The sequence below is a fragment of the Engraulis encrasicolus genome, chromosome 12, assembly GCF_034702125.1.
Source record: "Engraulis encrasicolus isolate BLACKSEA-1 chromosome 12, IST_EnEncr_1.0, whole genome shotgun sequence".
Taxonomy (NCBI): domain Eukaryota; kingdom Metazoa; phylum Chordata; class Actinopteri; order Clupeiformes; family Engraulidae; genus Engraulis; species Engraulis encrasicolus.
The window spans coordinates 47,660,883-47,676,053 of record NC_085868.1 but is presented as its reverse complement, the minus strand read 5'-3'; the positions used below and the strand labels follow the sequence as shown (position 1 = coordinate 47,676,053).

At 44.5% G+C, this 15,171-nt stretch overlaps 1 protein-coding gene across 1 annotated transcript in view; it reads left to right on the top strand.

The window, feature by feature from the left end:
- The window catches only part of tubgcp3 (tubulin gamma complex component 3), a 40,095-nt gene extending 25,662 nt beyond the window's left edge, over positions 1-14,433 (top strand). Inside the window, exons 13-22 of the mRNA XM_063211929.1 lie at positions 33-141; positions 2,062-2,251; positions 3,759-3,894; positions 4,754-4,822; positions 4,983-5,118; positions 6,614-6,702; positions 7,964-8,095; positions 9,663-9,803; positions 11,706-11,822; positions 12,482-14,433. Of these exons, the coding sequence (XP_063067999.1) occupies positions 33-141; positions 2,062-2,251; positions 3,759-3,894; positions 4,754-4,822; positions 4,983-5,118; positions 6,614-6,702; positions 7,964-8,095; positions 9,663-9,803; positions 11,706-11,822; positions 12,482-12,646 (1,284 nt within the window). The 3' untranslated portion in view covers positions 12,647-14,433. The remainder of the gene's footprint in view (positions 1-32; positions 142-2,061; positions 2,252-3,758; positions 3,895-4,753; positions 4,823-4,982; positions 5,119-6,613; positions 6,703-7,963; positions 8,096-9,662; positions 9,804-11,705; positions 11,823-12,481) is intronic.
- Positions 14,434-15,171: the final 738 nt, after the last annotated feature.

Genomic DNA, 15,171 nt, shown 5'->3' with positions numbered 1-15,171 from the left:
GCCCTGTTGACACGTGTCCGCCTGAATCGCAGGTCCTGCTCATCGGCAAGTCCATCAACTTCCTGCATCAGGTGTGTCACGACCGCACGCCGTCCGGAAAGATCCCCCCGGCATCCAAGGCCGTCGACTCGCCCAAAGACGGTAAACATTATTTATTTATTTATTTATGCGTATATCCTGGTACGCCTTGCCTAAAGATGGCAAGGGGTGCTCTTGTGTATTTATCCATCCAAGAGTTTTGTTCATTTTGATTTGTATGTTTTTTTTCACCTTTTGTGCAATGGACGATCTTTGATTAATCCGAATCTGGCTACATGTGATGTGTATTTGGCTTACGTACGTGTGTAATATGTAATTTTTGGCTTTTTTCTTCTGTTTTAGTTGCACTTATAAAACCTGCCTGCAGAGGTGTGCACTCTCTCAGTGCCATTGTAGTTTATTTGTGTATTTTTTATTATATTTGCGATTATTTTCCTCTGCTGCTTGAGCAGTGGAACTTTGCTCTTACTGTTCCGCCTATCTCCCGTGAGACTCCCCCTATCTGATGGGAGCTGACACGACTAGGCCCCACATGCTTGTAATAGCTGCGTTTGTATTTCGGGGAGATAAAAGGGCCCGCGTATCGAACCCTCCCCATCATGCTGCAAATGGAGAGGGGGGAGGATTGATCTGTTGGTGCGAGGCCGCCACAATGGCTATCTGTTGTTGTCAGCCCCACATACTGTGTCTCCACTTTGTGAAACGTGTGTGTCGATAGCGGCCTTGTTTGGTGCGTGCGTGCATGCGTGTCTGTGTGTGTGTGGATGGGTGCCTCGTTTGATGAGCGTTTGCGTGCGTGTGTGTGTGTGTGTGTGCGCGCGCGCGTGTGTGTGGATGGGTGCCTCGTTTGAAGTGTGTGTGTGTGTGTGTGTGTGTGTGTGTGTGTGTGTGTGTGTGTGTGTGTGTGTGAGTGTGAGTGTGAATGTGTGTGCGTGCGTGCGTGCGCGCGCGCATGTCTTTTTTCACCCTGCTGCCACTCTGGCTCAGGCGATCAATACCTTTACCGTTGGCTGCCGCTCCGTTGTCCTTGGAGCCAAGGCTGCATCCAAAGATATCGCACCATTGTGTTGCATGTGTATTGCAGCCCTCTGTGTTTATCCTACTCTCGTGTGTGTGTGTGTGCGTGTGTGTAAAGAGGGACAAACGGTTCGTGTTTGGACATTTTAGTGTATAGATCTGCCTATCTTGGTCTTTCAGGACCAGCCTGTTGTCCTTGTATTGTCAGGTTGACACTGTATTTGTTCGGATGTTATTCTTCTTAATGACGTGTGTACGTATCGCTGCTAGTATGCGTCACTCGTGCATGATGAGACAAGTAAACACTACAAAGATGTTGACATGACCTCGTTGAGGTGGTTGTAATACAGTGATCACGGCATCACAGGCATAAAGGTTTCTGGTGGTAGTATCAAAAGGACCATTCATAGTGATGTACTGTATCAAAAAGTGTTCCTTATTGCAGAAGTCCTTCTCTTGGGGAGGTCGATGTCTTCTCCTAAATGATCTCTTCGAGATGTCACTGTTGACACACAGGCAGTTATCCTATAGGAGTACAGATTCATCACATGATGTAGTCTTGTTGGAAAAGTATGACTTGGGAAATGGTCTTAGTCATGTACATGTACAGTAATTCCATGATCACTGAAACTTGGTTTGGTTTAGAGTCAACAACCCCAATCCTTTTGATTTAAACCCTGCACAGTAGGCCCTTGTTTTTAACCCCACCTCCTGCAGTTGGTGTTCACCGACATGTTCCACGATCAATCAAACTCTGATAGTAATTCCAAGAACCTGGCTGAATAGTTTACCACTTCCTGTAGTTAACTTAGCCAGGTTCATCACTTACAAGTCCAGGGTAGTGTGAGCATTACAACTGCATGTTGAAATTGGCAGAAGTTACACTTAGCCTTGTTCTTGAAATAGTACTGTCGTTGGGGTTTCAACAGATCAGCCTTTGATTTTAAACCCCAAACAGCCTCCTGACCAGTATGCCCCTTTTTTGTGGCCTTGATCCCCCTGCAGCTGCAGAGCTCTTCACAGACCTGGAGGGGGCGTTCCAAGGCAAGATTGACGCGGCGTACTTCGACACCAGCAAGTACCTGCTGGACGTGCTGAACAAGAACTACCAGCTGCTGGAGCACCTTCAAGCCATGAGGAGATACCTGCTGCTGGGCCAAGGAGATTTCATCAGGCATCTCATGGACCTACTCAAGTATGTACACACACACACACAGACACACACACACACACACACACACACACACACACACACACACACACACACACACACAAACACACACTACTGAGCCAGTGAGACTTCATCGGGCACCTCATGGACCTACTCAAGTATGGACACACACACACACACACACACAGGGAGATATACCTACTACTAGCCTGATTATCATCAACTTTCAAATCTCTTCGAGACTTGGTCTGACCAAGAGCATAGCAATTAACATTTCCCATAACTGCATTTCCCAAACGGCCTCCCTTGGTTTGAGATCACCTACTGAGTTTCTCGTAGGGGAGATGTGGTTTACGATTGCCAATGGACGTTTATTGTAGGGTCGACCGATACAGGTTTGTTAATGGCTGATGCCATAACGATTTTTTTTTTCCATCACCCTTGGCAAATACCCGATTTCCGATACCCGATATTTAGGGCCAATATGGGTTTTTAAAAAAAAGGGTAAAAAAATGACAAATATTCCAGGTCTCAGGTTAAAAATAAACATTCCTTTTACAATATCAAATTGAGGTAGAACTTGTAGCTTTTAATCCCCCTCTCTAACAATCAAGTAATGTCTAACAATCAAGTAATAAAAAAATAAAGTGTCTTGGTGCTTTACAAAAAAAAACTGAATGACATAAAATAATAAATATTGCGAATCGGCCAAAACCACAGGCGTATCGTCCGATACCGATACACTTAAAAAATGCAAATATCGGCCCAATATCGAACCGATATATACATCGGTCCATCCTTAGTTTATTGTCCTTTACGGAATGCATCATTTGGTGTTTGTGTAGCCCATAACCAATTGTGACAGTTGTATACAAACAAACAGTAAGCTTCCATTGTCAAGTCATACGAGTCATCATCTGTCCAGCTCTCCCCGCTCGCGGATTGTCTCCCTACGTCAAGCTAGCGCTTTGGGACGAGCGTCCATGCTGTCTTTCAGATCGAAACAGTTCTACAAAGCAGCATGGGATTTCTCAGGCCAAGTGCTAAGGGCAATTTGAACCATAATGACAACGGTTTAGTCTTACCAACAGCCTTCTGCTGCCTGATACGATCGAGCCCAGACTAAAGTTTTCACATTTAATCTGGCTCACCAGGCTAATGCAGGCACGCACTGAGGGTCACATTTTTAAATCAACTGAGATGACTTTGTGCTCATAATCAATTAATAAAAGCTGGACTGTGCCAGTAATGCATTACACACACACACACACACACACACACACACACACACACACACACAAGGACCTTAACATCGCTAACTGTCCACTGTGTCCCTCACTCCCAAACCTCCTGCCCTCTTCTCTCCTTTCTCTTCTCTACCCATCTCCTATTCCCCAATTCTCTCCTCCTTCTCTCCTCTTCCCTTCTTCCCCTCTTCTTCACTCCTCCCTCCTTCACCTCTTCTCTTCCCTCTATCCCCTTTCTCCTCTCTCCCTCCTCCTCTTTTCTCCCCCCCCTCTCTCCTCTGCAGGCCAGAGTTGGCGAGGGCGGCCACCACCCTCTATCAGCACAACCTGACGGGTATCCTGGAGACCGCCGTGAGAGCCACCAACGCCCAGTTCGACAGCCCCGAGATCCTCAAGAGACTGGACGTACGACTACTGGAGGTACACACACACACACACACACACACACACACACACACACACACACACACACACACACACACACACACACACACACACACACACACACACACACGAACAGTTCAATAGCCCCAAGATACTCGAGAGACTGGACGTACGACTACTGGAGGTATATACACGTAGCCTGATTTTCAAAGACTTTCAAATCTATTTGAGACTTGGTCTGACTTGGAGCATAACAATTAACGTTTCCCACACGCCTTGGTTGACCCACCTCCCTTGGTTTGCTACTGGCCAAGGCCAGAAAAGGCTTAGCAGAAGTTTAAACCAAACATTTTCTTAGTCCCAATATAACTTTTCTGCTCAAACCACGTCACTGCCTTGAATACGCCTCTACCCAAGGCAATTGGAGCTGCTCAAAGTTGACTGGTTCCCTACAAAGTGTGTGGAGTTCCTGATTTTTCTTGAGATCAGAAAAGATATTTACAGTGCTCTTGGCCTGACTAAAAGCAACGCCGAAGTTGTTGTGTCACTAGGAGGGCGTGGCCTGGCTTATACACACACACACACACACACACACACACACACACACACACACACACACACACACACACAGGCACGAGATGCTCAGTAGACTGGACATGCACTCTGTCTCACACAGTGACACTTGGGCATGTGCAGTCAACTTAGGACAACTTGCATGTCTGGATGATATCCAGTGCTTTGAATTTTCCAAGATAAAGTCTCTGTCTCAAGTTCTTACTGTATGTCTGCTTCTTGAGCAGAAATGAAATGAATGGCAGATGGTTCAGTTTTTTTAATACTGTAAATTTGGTGTCTGTCTGGTTGAGTATGTCATTTCTTCCCTGCTTCATCGTAGGTGTCGCCAGGAGACACGGGGTGGGATGTCTTCAGTCTGGACTACCATGTTGAAGGACCCATAGCTACGGTAAAAAAAAAATCTATTTGTTGCCTAATATTTGTTGAATCATAATATGTTTTGTACTGGAAGTTACTGTGCACTTTGAGCTTGATGGTTCAACTGGTGTACTGTGTGTGTGTGTGTCTCTGTGTCTGTGTGTGCGTGTCTTTTGTCTTGTCTTTCCCAGGTGTTCACGCGTGAGTGTATGAGCCACTACCTGCGGGTCTTCAACTTCCTGTGGCGTGCCAAGCGCATGGAGTACATCCTCACCGACATCTGGAAGGGACAGATGTGCAACGCCAAGCTGCTCAAGACCATGCCTGGTGAGGAACGCACACGCACACACACACACACACACACATACATATTTTACACACACGCACACACGCTCACATACTGCCTCTGTCTGTGTTACCTATGGATGCCAAAAAGACACACTTTTAGTAGAGAAAGTGCGCNCAACTCCGAAANGTTTCTTACAAGGTCTTTGGGTGCGAGCAAACAGCAAAGTTCATGTCAAATTCATGCCAAAAACACACACACACACACACACACACACACACACACACACACACACACACACACACACACACACACACACACACACACACACAGGTGGCATTAATGAGAATGTGCGCCATACACACACTGGCTTAGTTTGTATTCATGGCCAAGTGTAAGCGCAAATGGTTCTTCCTGCAGTAGATGATGGTTATTGTAGTGCCGTTCAGTACCATGAACACTAGAGGGGGACATTGAGAGGTGTGTGTTCAGAAAAGATACAGCTCTGCTGTTAGTTGAAGTGAAATTCACCTCTAGTTGCTTGGCATTTTCCAGAAAGGCTTTTTGGTGGGTGTAAAAGACCACACTCAGCCTGTGATTTATATTCCAGGGTTCCCATGGGTCATGGAATTTCTGGAGTATCATGGAATTTCATGTTTTTCCAGTCATGGAAAGTCATAGAATTTTACCATTTTGCATGCACAGTCATAGAATATCATGGAATTTTCTTAACAGTTGTGTAAAAGCAAAAACTTTTTTTGTTTGGTGTATAACATTGTTTCTTACTGGTTATACTACAACGCTTCGCCAGAGACAGTTAAGTTTTGTGCTGTAATATGCAACATTTTAGAATGCAATGAGCCCACTAAAGTCTGGCGGTGGTTCGGTATCTGCTCTGGGGGTGAAGATAATCTTCAGTTTTCACACTTTAAAAAACGTTTTAACATAATTTCTTTATACTGAAATGGTCATGGAAATTCATTTTTTTGGGGTCTGGAAAGTCATGGAAAATCATGGAATGTTATATCTGAATTAGAGTGGGAACCCTGTATATTGCACATCCTGGAAGTAATTGTGTTAATACTTGCCTTGATGTTGTGAAAAAGACGCCACCTGAGTCACTTCCTGTCTTTGTGTAACGTTCTTGTATTGTGTGTTGCAGAGTTGTCGGGTGAGCTGCACCAGTGCCACATCTGGCGTGCATTTCTCATAGTTGCTAACTATGTTAGCTGCTTTTCTCCTTACAATGCAATTTCCGATTGGTAACCACCCATGTTGCTTACTGGCTAACAACTACGATTTTGAGAAAAGCACCCAGGTTGCTGGGCATGTTTCCATAAGGATATTACATGCTTTTTGGGAGGGTGTAAAACATCACACTCCATCCTGTGATTGATTTTCTTATAAGTAGATTGTACATCCTGAAAGTAATCGTGTTAATACTTGCCTTGATGTTGTGGAAAAAGACATGGTCACGGCACGCTCACCTGAGTCACTTTGTGTCTTTGTGTAACCTTCTTGTATTGTGTGTTGCAGAGTTGTCAGGTGAGCTGCACCAGTGCCACATCTTGGCCTCGGAGATGGTCCACTTCATCCACCAGATGCAGTACTACATCACCTTTGAGGTTAGCCCACCCAGCCGTGCAGGCGACGTACAGCTGCACAGCCCTCTGTGCTCCTCTTGACTGTCTATGTCTCTTGCTTTTGCACTTCAGCAGTTTTCGCAAAGTCTCTTTTAACACAGAGTTTACGACTGTACCCCCGGTGACTATAAATCAGACCAATTACTTATCTTGATATTTCAGGGAGTGTACTGGTCTCACCACGGTTTCTTTTTTATTTATTTATTTGTGTGCCTCCTTTGACTGTGTGCGCACTTGACCCTGCAAAGTCCAGCTGTTTCCACCAGTGTCTTTCCAAGCACACAACTATTTACGGCGCCCTTTATCGAACGGTTCAGTGTAACCGTGGCCGTGTACACACTTGATCCTGCAAAGTCCGTCTGGTTCGACCAATGTGATTGGACCGTTCTCTACCAGGGTGCAGTAAAGTGCTGTGTGCTTGAAAAGAGCAGGAGTCTCAAGTGGTGGCACAGCATGGCAGCAATCATGGAGCCTGGCAGCACTATGCTCTGTTATCATTCATTGCAAATAAAGTGTTTACACAAACATTAGCAATGGGAATACAATATATTCTGTTCATAAGTAACATGGATTTTTTATATGTTACAGTGTGGCTTTAATGGGAAAACTGTCTTCAAATGGATTTAATGCAGAAATGTGAAAAGCCTCTGATTTCATAGATCTGAATACAGTGACGAGCTGTGGCCCAAACACTTACCGGTGCATTTTTATTGTTAAGGGTACCACATTGAATATGCATACCCTAGCGAAATTAGTCTGTCCATCTGTCCAACCAACTACGAATTTTCATTGTCCCTCTGGAAAACTAATAGAAACCACATCCATTAGACTGCACCTGTCTGCACTGGCCAGCGTTGAATTAATCAAAACCAACTATAAAGTGCATATGGCTTTTCTTGGGAGGAGGGGGAGTGCCATTTGCGTAAATGCAACGCACGCACATGGTTGTCTCTGGGGAGTTCTCACTGGCTGACTAATCTACATCACAAATGAATATACAATACAGTGTTAAACAAACTCCTCATTCTGGAATTTTGTCAAAAGGTAATTGGTCGGAATGTATTTTGATATTTGATATTTGTATTTTGATATTTTTCTGTTGATAATAGTGAGCCTGTGTGTGCGACTGTGCGTTTGTCTGCAGGTGTTCATGGGATGTATTGTGGAATAATTGGTCAGAATGTATTTTGATATTTGAGATTTTCATGTGTGTGTGTGTATGTCTGTGTGTGTGTGCGCTCAGGTGTTGGAGTGTTCGTGGGATGAGTTGTGGAATAAAGTGCAGCAGGCTCAGGATCTGGACCACATCATCGCAGCCCACGACGTCTTCTTAGACACAGTCATCACGCGCTGCCTCCTGGACACCAACAACAGGGTAGGGCACACACACACACACACACACACACACACACACACACACACACACACACACACACACACACACACACACACACACTATCACCATCACCATCCACGAGGTTATTATGTCTCTTGGACACTAACAACAGGGTAACTACCATCACATTACACTTCTAACCTTAAGGCATGGCCCCTTCTATAAAGAGCTGCTATTATGTCTGAATGTCCAGAATGGCATTCATTTATTTGCGTACAGTGTGCTAAATAATTAGCAAAGAATGAGCTAGAGGAAGGCTAATACACAACGGCCTTGGCACATTATCAACTGGCACACTACGTAGAGATGAGCATGGATTTTCATATTGGCACCAGTCTGACATCAAACGTTATGATTCAATTCCACTTATTTATTTCAGCCTTTCCCTAAATCGACCAATTCTTGATTTAAGATGGCTCTTATGCTCTGTTCCATTCTCTGTACTCTGATGTACTGAGTTGTGTACTGAATGTGTACTGAGATTAGGGCTGCACAATTAATCGTAAAATAATCAAAATCATGATAATATAGTGAAATCAAACTCTTAATTTTAATCGTGATTTAATCGTGGCAATAGTGACCTACTTTTGAGAGCGTCCCTGAAGCCAGAACATACTGACAGACTGGTGTTTCTGGCCAGAAATCTGTCCACTTAAGTTTCATGCTATTGCCTTTTACATAATTATTACAATTCATTTTATTTTGCTCATCCCGTATGTAATTCATTCTTGGTTATATTTCATCTTGTTATAATTTTCCAAAAAAATCTGCAAAAATCAATAATCGTGATTAATAATCGTGATTATGATTTTGACCAAAATAATCGTGATTATGATTTTTTTCCATAATCGTGCAGCCCTAACTGAGATGCAGTGCACTTTCTGCCCTCACGTAATGGCAAAATTTGAGGATGAAGTATAGGTCCAAATCACATTCTGTCTGACACTAAATGACGGTTCAGAAAAAAGGAAAAAACGGAAGCGCTGCGTGGATCCAGATCTTTTGACACGGGTGCTCTAACAGTGTGTGGATAAAGTTGACATCAAAAAATTGAAGAGCAGGAAACTGTGGCACTCCGTTTTCTTATTTTTTAATAGTACAACGGCAAATAGACTGCCCGACGCGTTTCGACACAAGGTCTTTGTCAGGGTGACACACGACGGTTGTCGTGTGTCATCAGAGTTTACCAACCGCCAAAATACAATTCATCACTGTTGGTTAGGTTAACATTTTTTTGTTAGCCCTGTCTCTTATGCATATGGCGATTGTCTTTCGAATCAAAACTATGCTGTTATTACGAAGAGTCAGCAGTTTGACAGATCTGATGGTCAACTACGTTACAAACATGGCGGTCTTTGAGTGCGAAAAGTGTACAGTAACCCCACACTTCAAATAAGGGCCGGTTTGAGGGTATTATCCGTGTACTTGAGTTTACAATACACTTCACTCGCCACATACTCAGTGCGGAAATGGCGGTAAGTACGGAGATGGGAACACACGGTTAGTCTGAAGCTTGTGTTGTGTGGCGTTATGTCCACCTCTGCAGTCGCTGTTGAACCAGCTGCGGGCCATCTTTGACCAGATCATCGAGTTCCAGACGACTCAGGACTCCCTCTACCGCTCAGCTCTGGAGGAGCTACAGCTACGCATGCAGTTTGAGGAGCGCAAGAGGCAGCGCGAGAAGGAGGTGAGCGCTTAAACACAAATATATACACACACACACACACACACACACACACACACACACACACACACACACACACACACACACACACACACCCCAACACACACACACACCGACAACAACAACATGTAATTATCTAGCACAGTTGGCTCAAAGTGCTTTCAAATACATATACTCATTCTCACGTTCACACACCAGCTCCGGAGGCTGCCAAGACCCCACGCACGCACACACACACACACACACACACACACACACACACACACACACACACACACTTTACTTCTTTATTTAAATCGACAGATAGACAATTAATCGTGTCACAATCCAAATTTGGCTTAAAGGAGTCTTATGCAGCACTAAAATCTTCTGTTTGTGATGCCCTAAGGATAAGGGTGGCACCTGCATTTCCAGATAAAGAGGCTCTCAATTATACAGAATCCTGAACAGAATTTTGTGAATTGTTAAACCCTACACACACACACACACACACACACACACACACACACACACACACACACTCACACACACTCACACACTATTCTTATACTTTACATGTGTGCACATGCGCACACATCATGATGAGGACGTCCCATTATAATGTGACAAACTCATAACACCCACACAAACAACACATAATACACACTCTACACAATAAAAGGAATCCCACATACTAGTCTTGCCATGTTTATCCTGTGGTTTCGACTTTCTGCTGGTGGACTGATGACTGTGCCATAAAAGCAGCCGTAATAAAAGGCTGAGTGTGTGCCGCAAACAAACAGGGGGCCACTCTGCAGCAGATGTGTCTTGTTTTATGGTGGAGTGGTAATGAACAGGACAAGAGTGGCTGAAAGGTGTCCCTTCATCACACTCCAAAACGCCTGACTCCCAACCCTCACCTGTATCAGCCAAAGACCTCCTGACCGCTTCTCAAAACCCTGAATCCTCTTACAGTCAAACAATTTACATAATGACGACACTGATGCCTAATGCACGTCTTTCATCTTTGCTGTTGTTCTGTCTGCTTGTTCATTGATACCAATCACAACTGCTCATCTTCCACTTGCAGTTCTAACGGGCTTGCCGGGTCGACGATCGACCCTTGTTTAAAATGATAGAAATTATGCCCAGAGAATCGTATATGACAGTGAGATAAAGCAGGCGGGTTCTTTTCCGGTATCCACTTTACGTCGGGTGAACGCCCCTTTGGGAGACCTTCGGAGTCTTGAGGTTGAGAATAAATTGAGTCCCCTTAGCGCTGTAGATGGCGATAGCGCACGTCTTCTGCAAACACCACGAAAAGAGAAGAAGGAGGGACAACGCCCCCTTAGGAGACCAATTTTTCAGCACACGCTTTTGCATTGAGTGGGCGTGTTTGGATTCCTCTTATTATATATCCAACCTCTTTGTTATGCCTGTGCCCAATTTGACCCCTCTGTCCAGACAAATGTCTTAGTGTCTACTGTAGTGACAGGCCTGGTGAAGGGGAAGGGGAAGGGCAAAGCAGGACAAGGCAAGGCAGTCCGTCTTGTGTGGGTACACATTGCTAATTCAGGCCGTTCCGTAGTGGTGGTCAGGCTACTAATGGTGAGGTCAATGGAGAGAGTGTGTTCATGTGTGAAGGGCAGTGCCAGTGTCTGTTTGGATATAGTGTGTGGTGTGCTACAGTACTGGATGATGCTGCACAATGTCACCCGAAGTGGATGAGTGGCTGTCGTTATAGCGGAACAATTTTCATATAAATCTTTAAGATGGCTTGAAGGTTTCCCCCCCCCAAAAAAAAAAGTTGTTCAATGATGTCCAGAGTTAATGATAATAATTCTTGTGTTTTCGTATCTAAATTTACATGTCTGTGTGTGTGTGTGTCTGTGTGTGTGCGTCCGTGCGTACGCGTGTGCGTGACAGGGTGAGTGGGGCGTGACGGCAGAGGAGGAGGCTGCTGAGAACAAGCGGATTCAGGAGTTCCAGGAGTTCCATGCCAAGATGCGCTCGGAGCTGAGGATCCTCTCCTACTCTTACCAGGTCAGTGCCCAACTTGGAGAGAGAGAGAGACAATGCACCCATGTCACCAGTGCAGGTGCTGAATCAGAGATTCTTTAAGTATGAGATATGCCATTGTAATCGGTTGCTATGGGCACCATGTGACCAGGTTCTGGTCTGCCTAAAGGGACGTGTCATAATACTCCTAGCATTGAATAGAACAGTCCTTAGGTCTGCCTAGGTCTGCCTAAAGGGGGATTTCCCCCCTCTCCCACCCGGAAACAATGGGCCAATGGAACCTCTCTCTCTCTACTCTTTCTGGTTGAACTGCTAATCTGGCATACAGGGCATTTCCTGTCGGGCCAACAGTCCTCAGGGCCCCATGATTGAGAGAAAGGGGTGCAAACATGTCTGTGCCTGTTTTGTTCCCAGTTTATTCCCCTTCAAGGCGTGCAAGGCAAGTTTTGGAACTATTGTCAGGCTGTGGACCCTTATTATTTCCTTTCAGCTGTCCCCTTTAACTTAGTTTTCCAATCAAATGTTTTCTAGTCTGACCACAAGACAGCCATTTCCCTTATGTTTTTTTTTTTTTTTTGCTCCCCTAATTTTCTTAAAAAATGTGCACAAATATTACTCCCCCTTCTTCCTCATCTCCATCTTCCTCTCCCCCGTCCTCTTCCTACTCCTCCTCTCTTCTCCAGGGGATAGTCCAGCAGTTCCTGGTTCTCCTCATGACCAGTTCGGACGAGAGCCTGCAGTTCCTCAGCTTCCGGCTGGACTTCAACGAGCACTACAAGGCGCGAGACCCACGCCTGCGCAACTCCCTGGGCGCCACAAGGGGGCGACGAAGCTCCAACATATTATGAATCAAAACGGCGGGCCTCACCCACCAGGCCAAACCAAATCACAGTACATTAGTATGGACACCCAGGTTCCTATTCAATCAGTTGTAAACAGATTTGAAGGATTTTTCAACTGTTGATTTTGCAACCAAAAGACAGGATTTCCTGTTTGGAATTCCCCATCAGAAACGTCTACACTACGGGATGATTTGCGTTTCGCATAGTCAACCATTGATGTTCATTCAAGGAGCATTACCCCTCCCTCCGTATGATGATGATGGTGACAACCTTAATTTATGTACTCATTGAAACAAACTGGGGTAGTCAACGCAACATCTACTGATCTACATCTATTGGCAATTCCAACCAGGAAAAACAGTTCTCGAGAGTTGAAAATGCCTCAAACCCGTTGAACCTGTTGCTGTCTCCTTACAATGTAGAGTGATTGGGTCAAACAATCATTATGAAACTCCTCACGGCCTTCTTCACAAATAGAGGAATATAAAGATATTATAGAGAAGAAGAAGAAAAAAAGAATTCGCAGCCTTCCCCCCCACACCATTGCCAAATAAATGAAAAGGTGTACACAGAGGGAAAAAAAAAATATCGCTTCAAGGGAAGAGTGTGTGTTAAAAAAAACGTGTGTGTAGAAGCAGTGGAACAAGGTCACAGATCTGCATAGTGTGTCGCGGTTGTCAGTACAGCTTGCGTGTTTTTTCATATTGTGTGAATTGAAGTTTACATAATTATTTAAGTGATCTGCTTTTGTACATTATTCTGTTGTGTGTGTGTGTGTGTGCGCGCGTGTGTGTGGTACTGTTTTCTTTTGTTTGTTTTTGTTTTGTTTCTTCTGCATGTTGAGTTCAGACGTCATGAAATGCAGATACAAGAAAGAGCTAACTTTTCAAAGATGCTTCAGCCTTAATGCATACAATACCGTTATTTCACTTATTTAATTGTTTTGCATTTTGCAGAATTTTCTTGTGCCCCTTTCATTCCTTTTCTGTTTTGCGATCTGTGGCCTTTTGTTTTCTTTTAAAGCGTAAACAAGCCGTACTGAATGACCACTTCCCTCCATCCCACGTCATAGCTGAGAAGGGTGAACTCCTCTATTTTGCACTTGCCGCCTTTTTTCACAAAACGGAGGTTACCCTCATCTTATTATGTGGCCATGCCTCAACACAAAAAAAAAACCTAAAACAAGCTTGGCGCGGGTATTGTAGCCACCTCTGTTTTTTTTTAAGGTGACGCAAAAAGGAGATGGCATCATGAACCTGCACTCCTGCAGGCTGTGCAGTTCTCCCCAGTCGAGTTTTCAATGCCATTCTAATTTCCACGTGGCTCCACCTTAAATGCCATCCCTCCATCACTACTCACCCATGAGTGCGTCTTAATATGCGACCTTGCCTCCTCCACTTGCGCTTGTCTCCTTGCCCCGCCTCCTGGCCCCTCCTCCGTGGAGAAAACGATAAAGTTTCCCAGCTGTCAGCCTAGCCACAACAACTTTTGAGGGACTGTTTTTCATTCACCATAACAATTGCAAACGAGAAAAAGACTCTACAATTGAGCTTTTGCAAGATATTGAAATATAATGCTGTTGTCAGTGATGTCATCATGACGAGAAGCGAGTGGAGGAGGCAAGGTCACATATTGGGATGCACCCCTTATCTTATAGGGGAACGGGGAGAGGAAGTGTCCCTCTCTTGTACCCCACTCCCATCACTGTATAGCACAGATTTATAGTTTAAGTATATGATGTAAGCAAACACATTGTCATTTTTGTCTTTAATAAATAAACCTTTTTTTACAACGTTTGTTTTTAACATGTCATTTTGTGTTGGAATGTAATGTTCTTGATCATACTAAAGAACTTGCTAGACAAGGTGCCAACGTTGCGGGGTTGCTGGATGATTGGTTGGTTTATTAGTTTGGTTTAATTAAAAGTGAATTGAAAGCCCACCTGTAAAACTCCCATTGTCATTGTGCCACAGTACACAAGTGCACACACTGAAGATGCATGCATCCCCCCCACCCTGGCTGGACAGCAATCATTGAAGAAGAAAGAAAGCGCAACTGGGAAACTTCAACTCCCATTGTCATTGTGACACAGCACTCCATAGCACACAAGTGCATATTGCACACAACAAAATTGCAGTTACGCCTCACCCGTGCAAGGGGGTAGCCCCCAATGGCGCCCCAAGGGAGCAGTGCGGCGGGACAGTACCATGCTCAGGGTACATCAGTCATGGAGGAGGATGGGGGAGAGCACTGGTTAATGAAGTACCTGAAGTATTGTTTTAGTGGTGCTCCAGCGCACTAATAGTGCAATGAAGCACACTTTAAATTGCAGAAAATACTACACTTAGTTTATACTAAGCATAGTCATCAAAAGTAGGCCTACACACTTTAAGGGGTAGAATGCCCTAATTTTTGTCACTTCAACTTTGGTGGCATATTAAAATTTAATGACAACATCTCAATACAAACAAATTACACCCCTTTAATCCTCCAGTTGTGCTCTATAAAGCACAACTGGATAAAAGTGATAA